We start from the raw sequence: 12,290 nt of genomic DNA, 5'->3' as shown, positions 1-12,290 counted from the left end.
AAATGCTATAAATCATTGTGAATTGTGACTGTTTTACTTGGACTCATTATGCTTCCTGTCCCCTTCCTTCTGTGGTTCATGAAAAAAATGAAATATTTGACAGCCCTATTAAAAATCTAATTCTGCAAAACATATGTGTTAAAGGGCCTCCCACATAATCGTTTTACCTAGAATATAATCTGGTTTAGGGAGTATGTGCCATTGTAGATTTATCCCTGCTATTTTGACAGGCATGTTTATGTGTGTGCTTGCATATGTGTCTGACAATCTCTCTGTCTCAACTCCTGTGTCTCTGTGTGTGTCTCCTTCCTCTACCTGATTGGCTGTCTCCTGTGTGTCTGTCCGCTCTCTGACTGACTGTCTCCTCTGTCTGTCTGTCTCCTCTGTCTGTCTGTCTGTCTGTCTGTCTGTCTGTCTGTCTGTCTGTGTCTGTCTGTCCTCCATCAGTTCAAAGGTGGGTGTTTGGTCCAATGAGGGCTGTGTGCGGTCCGGAGGGAACATGTCCTACTCGGTGTGTCTGTGTAACCATCTCACCAACTTCGCCATTCTCATGCAGGTGGTTCCCATGGAGGTAAGATCCCTTTCCTCTCCTCCACAACACGCAGTCCCATGCAGAACCTTGCTGTGTGTGTGTGTGTGTGTGTGTGTGTGTGTGTGTGTGTGTGTTTATCCATCAGTGTACCAGTGATTTATGTGAGTATATTTGCACAGGGGTCTGTGGTTCACCACACAGTAACTTTTCCCCATTCAGAGGTCCTGGTTCTGCTAGAATTTTCAGCATACCTAAGTAACAACGTTGTTTTCAGTAGTGATTTAATAGGGCATTGCTGCAGACTACCATGATTAGGTGTGGTTTCTTTGGGTCTCGACATGAGGCAATGGTCCATGCCTCAAAGACCATCTATTCCCACAGTCTGTTTGGCTCAGGGATTCTCAAGCTACACTCACTGGCCAGTTTATTAGGTACACCACCCCGTTCACGAAAATGGGTCGCTCCTACAGACAGTGAGTCACGTGTCCATGGCTTGCTATATAAAGCAGGCAGACAGGCATCGAGGCATTCAGTTACTATTCGATTGAACGTTAGAATGGGCAAAACTAGTGACCTAAGGGACTTGGTATGATCGTCGTTGCCAGGCGCTCCGGATCCAGTATCTCAGAAATGGCTGCCCTCCTGCCAGTGGCAGACCAGGTGGGCGAAAACATCTCGTTCATGAGAGAGGTCGAAGAAGAATGGCAAAAATCGTGCAAGCTAACAGGCAGACAAATAACGGCTCCAGTACAACATTGGTATGCAGAACGGCATCTCGGAGTGCACAACTTGTCGATCCTTGTCACGGATGGGCTATTGCAGCAGACGATCACACCAGGTTCCATTCCTATCAGCTAAAAACTCAAAAGAAGCGTCTCCAGTGTTTACACGATCCCCAACACTGGACAATTGAGGAGTGGGAAAACATTGCCTGGTCCGACGAATCATGAATCATTGCATCATGATGATGACAGAGTCAGGATTTGGCGTAAGCAGCACGAGTCCATGGACCTATCCGGTCTGGTACAGGCTGGTGGTGTTGGTGTACTGGTGTGGGGAATGTTTTCCTGCCACACGTTAGGTCCCTTGATGCCAATGCGCTACAAATGTTTCCGACACCTTTTAGGTACCTAATAAACTGTCCGGTGAGTGACCTCCCTCTTTGTAATAGATGTATACACACTACTTAACCAACTACATGTCAATATCATACCATGAAGGCCACAATCTCCCTTTCTTCATAAACCTGTACCCCAAACTTTTATTGGAACACAGTCCAGATCACATCACAGTTCATCACCATTAGTGCATTGTATTCTCCTAAATGGTAACCAAGGCAATAGAGGCCAGAGACAATAACCCTCCTCCGTTATCAAAAGGCCAGCAATAGTCACCCTGTGAGTGTGGTGACTGACCATCCATCCTGAATAGATTCCCAAAATAGAAAAGGATAACCATCCTTTTTGTTGCGTTACTCAGTAATGTATTGAAGCAGTCGTCTCCTTGATGCTATACTTTCCTCAAGTCCCTCTCTAATTAGTGGGCAGCAGCCTTATCCCTCAGCTGGATGGGAACATCCCACGCATCCCTATTCTGGAAGGCTGTGACTGCTCCACTGGCCAAATGACAAGGCACACGCTGCAGTTAATGGAGAATCAAACCTCAATGTCTGGAAATAACCTCAGCTATAAAAAAACAGAAACATGCCGTACAACACACACACAGTCATATACATGTAACTGACAAAATAAAGGAAACACCAACATAACGTGTCTTGATAGGGCGTTGGACCACCATGAGCCAGAACAGCATCAATGCACCTTGGCATAGATTCTACAAGTTTATGGAACTATATTGGAGGGATGCGACGCCATTCCTCCTCGGGAAATTCCATAATTTTGTGTTTTGTTGATGGTGGTGGTAAATGCTGGCTCAGGTGCTGCTCCAGAATCTCCCATAAGTGTTCAGATGGGTTGAGATCTGGTGACTGAGACAGCCATGGCATATGGTTTACATTGTTTTCATGCTCATCAAACCATTCAGTGACCACTTGTGCCCTGTGGATGGGGGCATTGTCATCCTATTAGTTAATTCCTTAATTAACTCAGGAACCACACCACTGTGGAAGCCCCTACTTTCAATATACAGTACATTGTATCCCTCATTTGCTCAAGCGTTTCCATTATTTTGGCAGTTACCTGTAACTAGACACACACACAGAGGAAGAGAAAAGGGGAATCATCCTTGATATACAATTGTCAAGGACAAGACATATGTGCAGCACCATAGTTTGAGAGTGGACCTCATTGAGATTCAGGTCAGGGGGTTATTCTCTTTACCATGCCACAGCAGCTTTAAAATGGTGACAGTGTTACCCAGTCCAGTCCAGCACACAGGTCCTCCAGTGAGAACACTAGTAATGAGGGTCACTGATCCCTGTTAAAGCCCAGCACTCGACATCACACCACTCTACTGGCTGGCACTGGGACTGGCACTGGCCAGGGAGGTTGGACACTAAGCACTAAGGAGGTCAGACATATTGAAGTAACTTCCTGCCGTAGAGGCTAGCCATGCAATAAAAGCCATAAAATGACATCCAAAAGAATGGCATGATCAGAAGTATGGGCAAGATATTTTTTTATTATTTAACTAGTCAGTTAAGAACAAATTCTAATTTACAATGACGACCTACCCCGGGCCAACTGTGCACCAACTATGGGACTCCCAATCACAGCCAGATGTGATTCAGCCTGGATTCAAACCAGGGACTGTAGTGACACCTCTTGCACTGAGATGCAGTGCCTTAGACCACTGCGCCGCTCAGGATCTTCTGAGTGTCTGACGTTTATTTTTAAATGTAACTATGTCACTTACCATGAACATGTAAAGAACAGGAAGGCCTGCACATTGTTTTTTTTATTACAATGTTTCGATCCGAAACGGATCTTCGAGTTCTCACATCCCAAAATATACACATTTCACCTCACATGACCATATACACACACACACACACACACACACACACGACGCATGGTGGGTGTGGAAACAAATATTTTATTTATTTCACCTTTATTTAACCAGGTAGGCCAGTTGAGAACAAGTTCTCATTTACAACTGCGACCTGGCCAAGATAAAGCAAAGCAGTGTGACACAGACACCAACAGAGTTACACATGGAATAACATGGAATAAACAATAAACAATAAACAAGCCAATAACACAATAAACAAGTCAGTGGCACAGTAGAAAAAAAAAAAAGTCTATATACAGTGTGTGCAGAAGGCATGAGGTAGGCAATAAATAGGCCATAGCAGCGAAGAATTACAATTTCGCAGATTAACACTGGAGTGATAAATGAGCAGAAGATGATGTGCAAGTAGAGATACTGTTGCGCAAAGTCAATCATAATTAATCACAGAGGTACATATGGACATAAAGGATTGTATACTGTACATACAAAATCGGTTAAAACCTAGGCAACAGTAAAAAATACAAAACGTATTTCTCTCAGATTTTGTCCACACATGTTTATATCGCTATTAGTGAGCATTTATCCTGTGCTAAGAATGCATGCAGGTGTGGCATATCAAGTAGCTGATTAAACAGCATGATCATTACAGAGGTGCTGGGGACAATAAAAGGCCACTAAAAAGTTGTCGCAACACAATGCCACAGATGTCTCAAGTTGAGGGAGTGTGCAATTGGCATGCTGACTGCAGGAATGTCCATCAGAGCTGTTGCCAGATCATTTTATGTTAATTTCTCTACCATGAGCCGCCTCCAATGTAATGTTAGAGAATTTGGCAGTACATCCAGCTGGCCTCAACACTTGTAACCACGCCAGCCCAGGACCTCCACATCTGGCTTCATCACCCGTGGGGGTGCCCAGTCATGTGTAATCCATAGATTAATGAATTTATTTCAATTGACTGATTTCCTTATATGAACTGTGAAATCGTTGAATGTTATTTTTCTCTTCAGTATAATTACATTGACCTATTTTGAAAACAACTTGTGTACCTCTAATAATTATTTGATATAAATGAGATGGGTGATGTTTGTATGAAGGGATTCAACATCTGTCAGACCTCAGGATAAAACCCAGATGCAGACCGTTCGAAGTAAAAGTGCATTACAAAAACGGGGCAGGTAAACGACAGGTCAAGGGCAGCCAGAGGTCAGTAATCCAGGGTAGTGTCACAAGGTATACAGTAGAACGTCAGGGTCAGGGCATGCAGAATGGTCCAAACAGGAACTAGAGAGAAAAACGGGAGTACGGGAAAAAAAACGCTGGTGGGCTTGACGAGACAAGGCGAACTGGCAACAGACAAACAGAAAACAGAAAGAGGAAACATTGTGCAGTGAGTCAGAGGTTTAATCTTTGATACATGAAACGTGGTATGTATACGGAGGGTGCCGGCAACAGCAGAGGGAAAGGGCCGATAAAGCTTGCGGGACTCTACCCAAACGGGCAGATCCCGAGTAGACAGACATGCCCTCTGCCCAAGACAAAAGCGGGGACCCGGCATCCGGTGGTGATCCACCTGTCAACGATACCTGGAGGTGGTCTTGAGAAGAGTGGACCGAGCTCTCTTCCAGGTAAGCCAACAGTGGCGGACGAACATCTGGGCAGAGGGTATGTTGACCTCCTCTGGGAAGAGCGGGGGACTGTAACCCATGGAGCACTCGAAGGATGAGAGCCCAGTGGCTGAGCAGGGAAAAGATGAGTATGTTGTCGAGGTAGGCGAACCGGTTCAACATATCCCGGAGAACGTCATTAACCAGAGCCTGGAATACAGCAGGAGCATTGGTCAAACCGAATGGCATCACCAGGTATTCATAGTGTCCGCTAACAGTGATGCAGGCTGTCTTCCACTCGTCACCTTCCCGTATCCGTACCAGGTTGTAGGCGTTCCGCAGGTCTAACTTAGAAGATAGTGGCCCCCTGGAGCGGCTCGAAAACCGAGGAGATGAGTGGTAGCGGATAGCGGTTCTTAACCGTGACGTCATTGAGACCCCAGTAGTCGATGCACAGGCGTAGAATTTTGTCCTTCTCCACATAGAAGAACGCTGCGCCGGTGGGGGAGGCAGATGGACGGATACCCCCTGCAGCCAGGGAGTCCTCGATGTATCGCTCCATAGCCTTGGTCCCCAGACCCGACAGTGAATACAGCCATCCCCGGGGTGGTGTAGTGCCCGGGAGAACTTCAGACAATGGGCGTGGCAGAACGGGCTCCAGTCCACGATAGTACCAGCAGCCCAGTTGATAAGGGGATTGTGGAACTGGAGCCAAGACAACCCCAATACCACGGGGACCTGAGGAGACTTGATGAGCATAAACTGCATAGACTCACTGTGGTTCCCAGACACACACCAGTAGATAAGAGTAGTATTGTGGGTAACCCTGCCTATAGAGCGTCCATCCAGGGCTCTAATGTCCAGGAAACTGGAGAGGGGCTGAGTGGAGATGCCCAGCTCAGACACCAGGGTGGCATCCATGAAACTCTTGTCAGCCCCAGAGTCAACGAGAACCCGGAGAGATTTAGACTGGTCGCCCCACAGCAGGATGACATGAATAGGGGTGCAAGTAAGGGGAGGCCCACCAGAGTACTCATACCTACTGATGAGCCTGGCCTCTTTAAAGGACAGGTAGAAACAATGACAGGCAGTTCCGCAATACAGACAACTCTGGGTGGTATGTCTACGTAAGAGCTCGGCTGGTGACAGCCTAGTGCTGCCGAGTTGCATTGGCTCCGAAAAAGGAGAGTCGGCAGACCTCTGAGACTCTCGGGGGAACTCGAATCCTCTCAGGGACATAGACGCTGGCGACTTCCGGAGTTCCTCGGAGGCAAGGTGGGATCCTTTGGCGAGCGATTGGAACCAGAATCAGACCTCTCCCTCCTACGTTCCTGTAGCCGCCCATCGATCCAGATGGTCAAGGCGATGAGCGAATCGAGAGCCGTAGGCAGCTCCCGGGCTGCGAGCTCATCCTTAACCTCCTCCGATAATCCATGAAGGAATGTGTCAAACAGGGATTCCGGGTTCCAGGCATTCTTGGCAGCCAACATGCAGATATCAACTGTATAGGCCGCCACACTGTAGGGAGTCTTGGCGAAGCTTGAGTAACTTCCGGGCAGCCTCTCTCCCGGACAATGAAGAATCCAAAACCTGTTTCACCTCAGCCACGAACTCCTCTAAACTGAAACACATGGCAGATTGTGGTTCCCACACTGCAGTAGCCCAGGCGAGAGCCCTCCCGGACATTAGCGTTATGAGATACACTATCTTCGAGTAGTCCGAGGGGAAGGACGAGGGCTGCAGCTCGAAGATAAAGGAACACTGAGAGAGAAATGCCTGACAGGTTCCTGACCCTCCAGCGAAGCGTTCCGGAGGAGGTAAGCGGGGTTCTCGGGAAGCCTGGGTGCCCTGTAGAGGGGGGGCTGGGAGGTTACTGTCATGGCCGGCGGCCTCACAGATAATCCTCTGGAATTGCTCCAGCAATGTATTCAAGGCACAGTCATGGCGTTCTGCCAATGTCTGGAATTCCTCCAGAAGACCTCAGTGTAACTCCTCGGGTCTCCCAATGGTGGTTCCTTGGAAGGAGATGGCGTTGCGGAGCTGGTCCGAGTCTGCTGGGTCAGTCATGGCCAGTTCGTACTATCAGACCTCAGGATAAGACGCAGATGTAGACAGTTTATTAAAGTTTATTCCAAAAACAGGGAGCAGGCACACGACAGGTCAAGGGCAGGCAGAGGTCAGTATTCCAGAGCAGAGTCCAAAAGGTACAGAATGGCAGGCAGGCTCAGGGCAGGCAGAGGTCAGTAATCCAGGGTGGTGTGATAAGGTACAGAACGGCAGGCAGGCTCAGGGCAGGCAGAGGTCAGTAATCCAGGGCAGTGTCGCAAGGTACAGAACGGAAGGCAGGCTCAGAGCAGGCAGAATGGTCAAAACCTGGAAGACTAGAAAACAGGGACTAGAGCATAAAAACAGGAGTACGGGAAAACCACTGGTAGGCTTGACGAGACAAGGCGAACTGGCAACAGACAAACAGAAAACACAGGTATAAATGCACAGGGGATAATGGGGAAAATGGGCGACACCTGGAGTGGGGTGGAAACAAGCACAAGACAGGTGAAACAGATCAGGGTGTGCCAAAATCAAAGCAAACTATTAGCATCCCCAAATCAATATTGTCCATTTTCATAAGGGTGTTAATCAGGTCCATAGAATCGCCACGGACCTATACAGGATTCCGACGGATAGGAAGTCTCTGTTTCCTTGAAAAGGAGCCTCTCTATCAGCCATAACATATGCAGACAATGCATACGCAGGACCGTTAGTAGACAGAATGACTATGACAAACAAGCGCACTGTCTGGATGAGCGTTTCAGACAACGGGGTTACCCAGAGGAATGGCTGCATGACGCACGGGATGGTTACTATGTCCCAGAATGACAGCCCCCCCCCCCCCAACAGTTTAACCGTATCATTCAAAAATACTCTCACATCATGATCACTGACCCGCAGGTAGTCTTCAGACGCGCCCACAACATCAGTCAAATGGTGGTGAGGTCTGATCTTCCCCCAGTGCCACGTAGCACCTTCCTAGACAATGTGCCGGAAGGTAAATACATATGTGGCGGATGTACCCATTGTAACTTTACGAACACATGCACAACGTCCAATCACCCCATCACGGACAAAGGCATCATTACGTGTTCTACAAAATAAATGGTATAGCTGATCAAGTGTATTTGTGGTCTATGCTATGCTATTCTCTGAAAACAAGGATAGCAGAACACAGGAGTAATTTCAGGGCTGCGCATTTCATGGAGGCTAGTCACAACATCAGCTCTCTGGGATACGCTGCTATCGAACACGTTAAGGCTCTTAGGAAAGGGAGATACTGATAATCTTCCACTGAAAATATAATTGTATTGGATTCACCGTTTGTCCACCATGTCTCCTGAAGGTCTGAACCAATAATTTGATATCAGACCATTTATTACACGGATATGTTACGTTGAATAGTCTTGACATGCAGTTCGCCCCTTGTTAATTTTGTACATATGCATGTATTAGATTTTCTGTAACTACTACATGTGCCCATGTCATTGATATTAAATTATTAGAAGTGCACAAGTTGTTTTGAAATAGGTCACTGTATTTATATCTACGGCCACCGCGTGTCCTGCGCGTAATGGTATTCCAAAAGTTTCCAATGTAATATTTTTTTAACCTTTGCCTAGCTTTTAACTCGGACCAATTTGTATGTATATAATCACTTATGACCATATGTACCTCCGTGATTAATTATGATTGACTATGCACAAAAGTTAATTGAATTGTTTCCACACGTCCATCATGTGCGTAATGGTCATGTGAGGTGAAATGTGTATAACAGCTCCGTCTTTTTGACCTGAAAAAGATACGTTTTGGATCGAAACGTTGTCAATAAATCGGTGAATTGGGAGCATAAACGGTGTGCAGGTTTTCCTGTTCTTCACAAGTATTCTTTATTAGCCCAGCACCTACGTTTTTAAAGGATGTGTGTATGACCACAAACTTGGCTACTTACCATAAATATCCCACAGAGGGCAGTGTTGGTTCATAGTGAAACTCAGCTCAGTTTAAACACTGTGTCCCTTCTAGAGAATCACTACTTTGTTTTAATGCTCTTCTCAGTTCAGCTTTACATTATTTCTCTAGTAATGTGTTCAATGCAATATATTCTGGTCTGTATCATTTTGAAATTAATCAGCCCGAACATGAATCTAAACATCAAACTTGTGTCTGGAATGTTTTATTGAATTGTGATGATTCTCACGTTTGCACAGCTAACCAAGGCCCACCAGGTGGCGTTATCAACCATCAGTTACATTGGCTGCTCTATATCTATCTTCTGTCTGACCATCACACTGGTGACATTTGCAATCTTGTCGTGAGTATCCCTCCATCTTTATTGTTCACTGACTCAATCAAAATAAACTTATCAAAGCACCTCACATGTGTGTCACACATGCTCTTCGTGAGTGGTATTTGCCCCATTATGATTAAATGTTATATCAAACTTATGTTATACATTTCTTGTAATATTCAATGTTTCTATTTGTGTTTGGCCTTGCAGGTCAGTGAGCACTATCCGTAACCAACGCTACCACATCCATGCCAACCTGTCCTTTGCCATCCTGGTGGCCCAGATCCTGCTGCTCATCAGCTTCTGCTTTGACCCAGGCACGGTAAGCACCTCATAACCAGAGTCAGAGGATCTCATTGGCTAGAACCAGGAAGTGATTTGCACTTACTGTATGATGATGATGATGGTGATGATAAAGAAGAGGAGGCAGAGCGTGAAACAGAGATAATGATGCACCCTGTGCCCTAGTTTTAACCTTTAACCCCTCTCCTCTCCCAGCTGCCCTGTAAGGTGATGGCTGTGCTGCTCCACTTCTTCTTCCTGAGTGCGTTTGCCTGGATGCTGGTGGAGGGCCTGCACCTCTACAGCATGGTCATCAAGGTTTTCGGCTCAGAGGGCAGCAAGCATTTCTACTACTACGGGATTGGCTGGGGTACATCTTGTAACTGTATCAATGGTCCATTTTAGGCACAAATGTCTTAATGATCCACATGTTTTTATTCATCTCAAACTGGATCAATCGGTTTTCCACGTACACCTGCAGCTACATGCTGTGCTTCAAAAGACTAATCATGAACAATGTTTCCCACAATTCAAATGTTGTCCTTTAAGGTCTGGTTTTAGCAGACCTCTAGTTTGGCCTTCAGACTTCACAGGTCTCTGTTAGCCAGAGTGGACGGACAAACAGGAGAATGTGTGTGTGTGTGTGTTTCTTTTAGCTTTCTGGGAACACTGCGTCTCCTCCACATGCTGGAGTGATTCATAGAAATAAGTTACCATTTTTATCATTTCCTATGTTGTTGGCCGAAGTAATGCTGCGATTTGTGGCCAACAGCAAATTAAGGAGTGTAGATGTGTCCAGCCTAAGTTTTTTTTTAAACACTGCCATTTGGTAATTTACAGCTCCTGTTGTTAGCAGTGAAATCAGGCTCCTGACCCTTTATTCTTCATTTCCTCCTTTAGCGTAACAGTTGAATTGTTCTTTGCTGGGGAAGTCTGTAAATCTCTGTGGACTTAGCAACTCATTAAAACAGATGAAAGCATGACCAAGACTAGAACCATGTTGGTGGGAATTAAAATACATCCGGTGTCCTCCACTGTCGGTCTTGCTAATTTTCATCTCACACTCCTTGCCAAACCTGATTTGGAAAACATTAGACTGAAGTCAATACTGTATAAGGAAGCATATACTAAACAATGTAATGTTAGAGATGTCATGATGTGTGTGATATCTTTTTATCTTGTAACTAACATGTCCTCTCTTCTCCCAGGGTCTCCATTGGTGATATGTGTGGTCTCTATGACATCAGCCTTGGACAGCTATGGAGAGATTGGGAAGTAAGTCACTGAGTCAACACACTCCAACCTGGACGTTCAAAACCACTTGGCAGCACTCTGTGCCATTGGATATAGTTAAAATATCAATACTGGTGCCATGAAACTGCCATGAATTAAGAGATATGTATCTAGGCATATTAATGTACTGTATAAGTAGTTTACAGAGTAAATGGAGATGGGAAGTATAATGTGAGAGATGTCGACCAAGCTTGTTATCTCTCTCCTCCCTCCCTCAGCTGTTGGCTGTCCTTGAAGAATGGGGCTATTTGGGCGTTTGTGGCACCAGCACTGTTTGTCATTGTGGTAAGAGAACTGAAGAAATCACCACTAACTGTTTGTTTATTTCCGTTATTTACTTTACAATTTACAGCTAATTAATCACTGGAGCTCAAGCTTTTTGTTCATGAAAGTGATATTTAGACATTAACTGATATGTGTTGTTTTCTCTCTTACTTAGGTGAATATTGTGATTCTTATATCTGTAACGAGGATCATCTCTCGTATTAGTTCAGAGAATTACAAGGTTCATGGCGATGCCAACGCAGTCAAGTGAGTCATCATCTCTGTTCTTAGGGCTGAAACCATCATGGTGATGATGCTATCCAAACTCTGACTCAGTCAGACTGACATTAATACACTATAGATTGCTGACATTTAGTGTTTCTGTGTCTCTCTCTGTGTGTATAGGCTGACTGCAAAGGCAGTGGCTGTGCTCCTTCCTATTCTGGGCATCTCCTGGATCTTTGGGGTACTGGCCATCAACGATCACGCACTGATGTTCCAGTACATGTTTGCTGTTTTCAACTCATTACAGGTAAGTAGCGTACTGTAAATGTGCCATTATGCAATCGAATACATTTCATAAAATATCTTTAACAATAGCCTTTATTTACAGTAATTGAATACAATCATGTGGATTTTTCTCTCTAAAGGGATTCTTTATCTTCCTGTTCCATTGCCTTCTCAACTCTGAGGTAAGGCACACCCCACATGGTGTTATAGTGTTGATATAGTTTGTTTTGTTTCTAATATGTCCGGGGAGGTTTATGAAACATTGCATCTGTTATTGGTCCTACTCATGGTTGTGCTGTTTTGCGGTAGGTCAGAGCTGCCTTTAAGCACAAAACCAAGGTGTGGTCTCTAACCAGCAGCTCCATTCGCAACATCAATGTGAAACCCTTCAATTCTGACGTTGTGAGTACCAAGATAGAGGTGTCTAATTGGCTAAGAAGAAAGAAGTGAATTCAACTTATAACGTGAGATCAAGTGTGTGCTCTCCTTTTTC

General features: G+C 45.4%; 1 protein-coding gene across 2 annotated transcripts in view; it reads left to right on the top strand.

Annotated features, from left to right (window-relative positions):
• Positions 1 to 12,290, top strand: part of LOC110535948 (adhesion G-protein coupled receptor D1) — a 44,209-nt gene that overhangs the window by 30,206 nt on the left and 1,713 nt on the right. For both annotated transcript variants that reach the window (XM_021621357.2, XM_021621356.2), the window contains 10 exons: positions 448 to 571; positions 9,369 to 9,472; positions 9,659 to 9,770; positions 9,947 to 10,100; positions 10,939 to 11,005; positions 11,242 to 11,308; positions 11,463 to 11,554; positions 11,693 to 11,819; positions 11,938 to 11,979; positions 12,107 to 12,199. In XM_021621357.2, coding sequence (XP_021477032.2) covers positions 448 to 571; positions 9,369 to 9,472; positions 9,659 to 9,770; positions 9,947 to 10,100; positions 10,939 to 11,005; positions 11,242 to 11,308; positions 11,463 to 11,554; positions 11,693 to 11,819; positions 11,938 to 11,979; positions 12,107 to 12,199 — 982 coding nt within the window. The remainder of the gene's footprint in view (positions 1 to 447; positions 572 to 9,368; positions 9,473 to 9,658; positions 9,771 to 9,946; positions 10,101 to 10,938; positions 11,006 to 11,241; positions 11,309 to 11,462; positions 11,555 to 11,692; positions 11,820 to 11,937; positions 11,980 to 12,106; positions 12,200 to 12,290) is intronic.

This window comes from Oncorhynchus mykiss, chromosome 11 (genome assembly GCF_013265735.2).
Source record: "Oncorhynchus mykiss isolate Arlee chromosome 11, USDA_OmykA_1.1, whole genome shotgun sequence".
In the NCBI taxonomy this organism is placed as follows: domain Eukaryota; kingdom Metazoa; phylum Chordata; class Actinopteri; order Salmoniformes; family Salmonidae; genus Oncorhynchus; species Oncorhynchus mykiss.
This window is presented reverse-complemented; position numbering and strand designations above follow the sequence as displayed.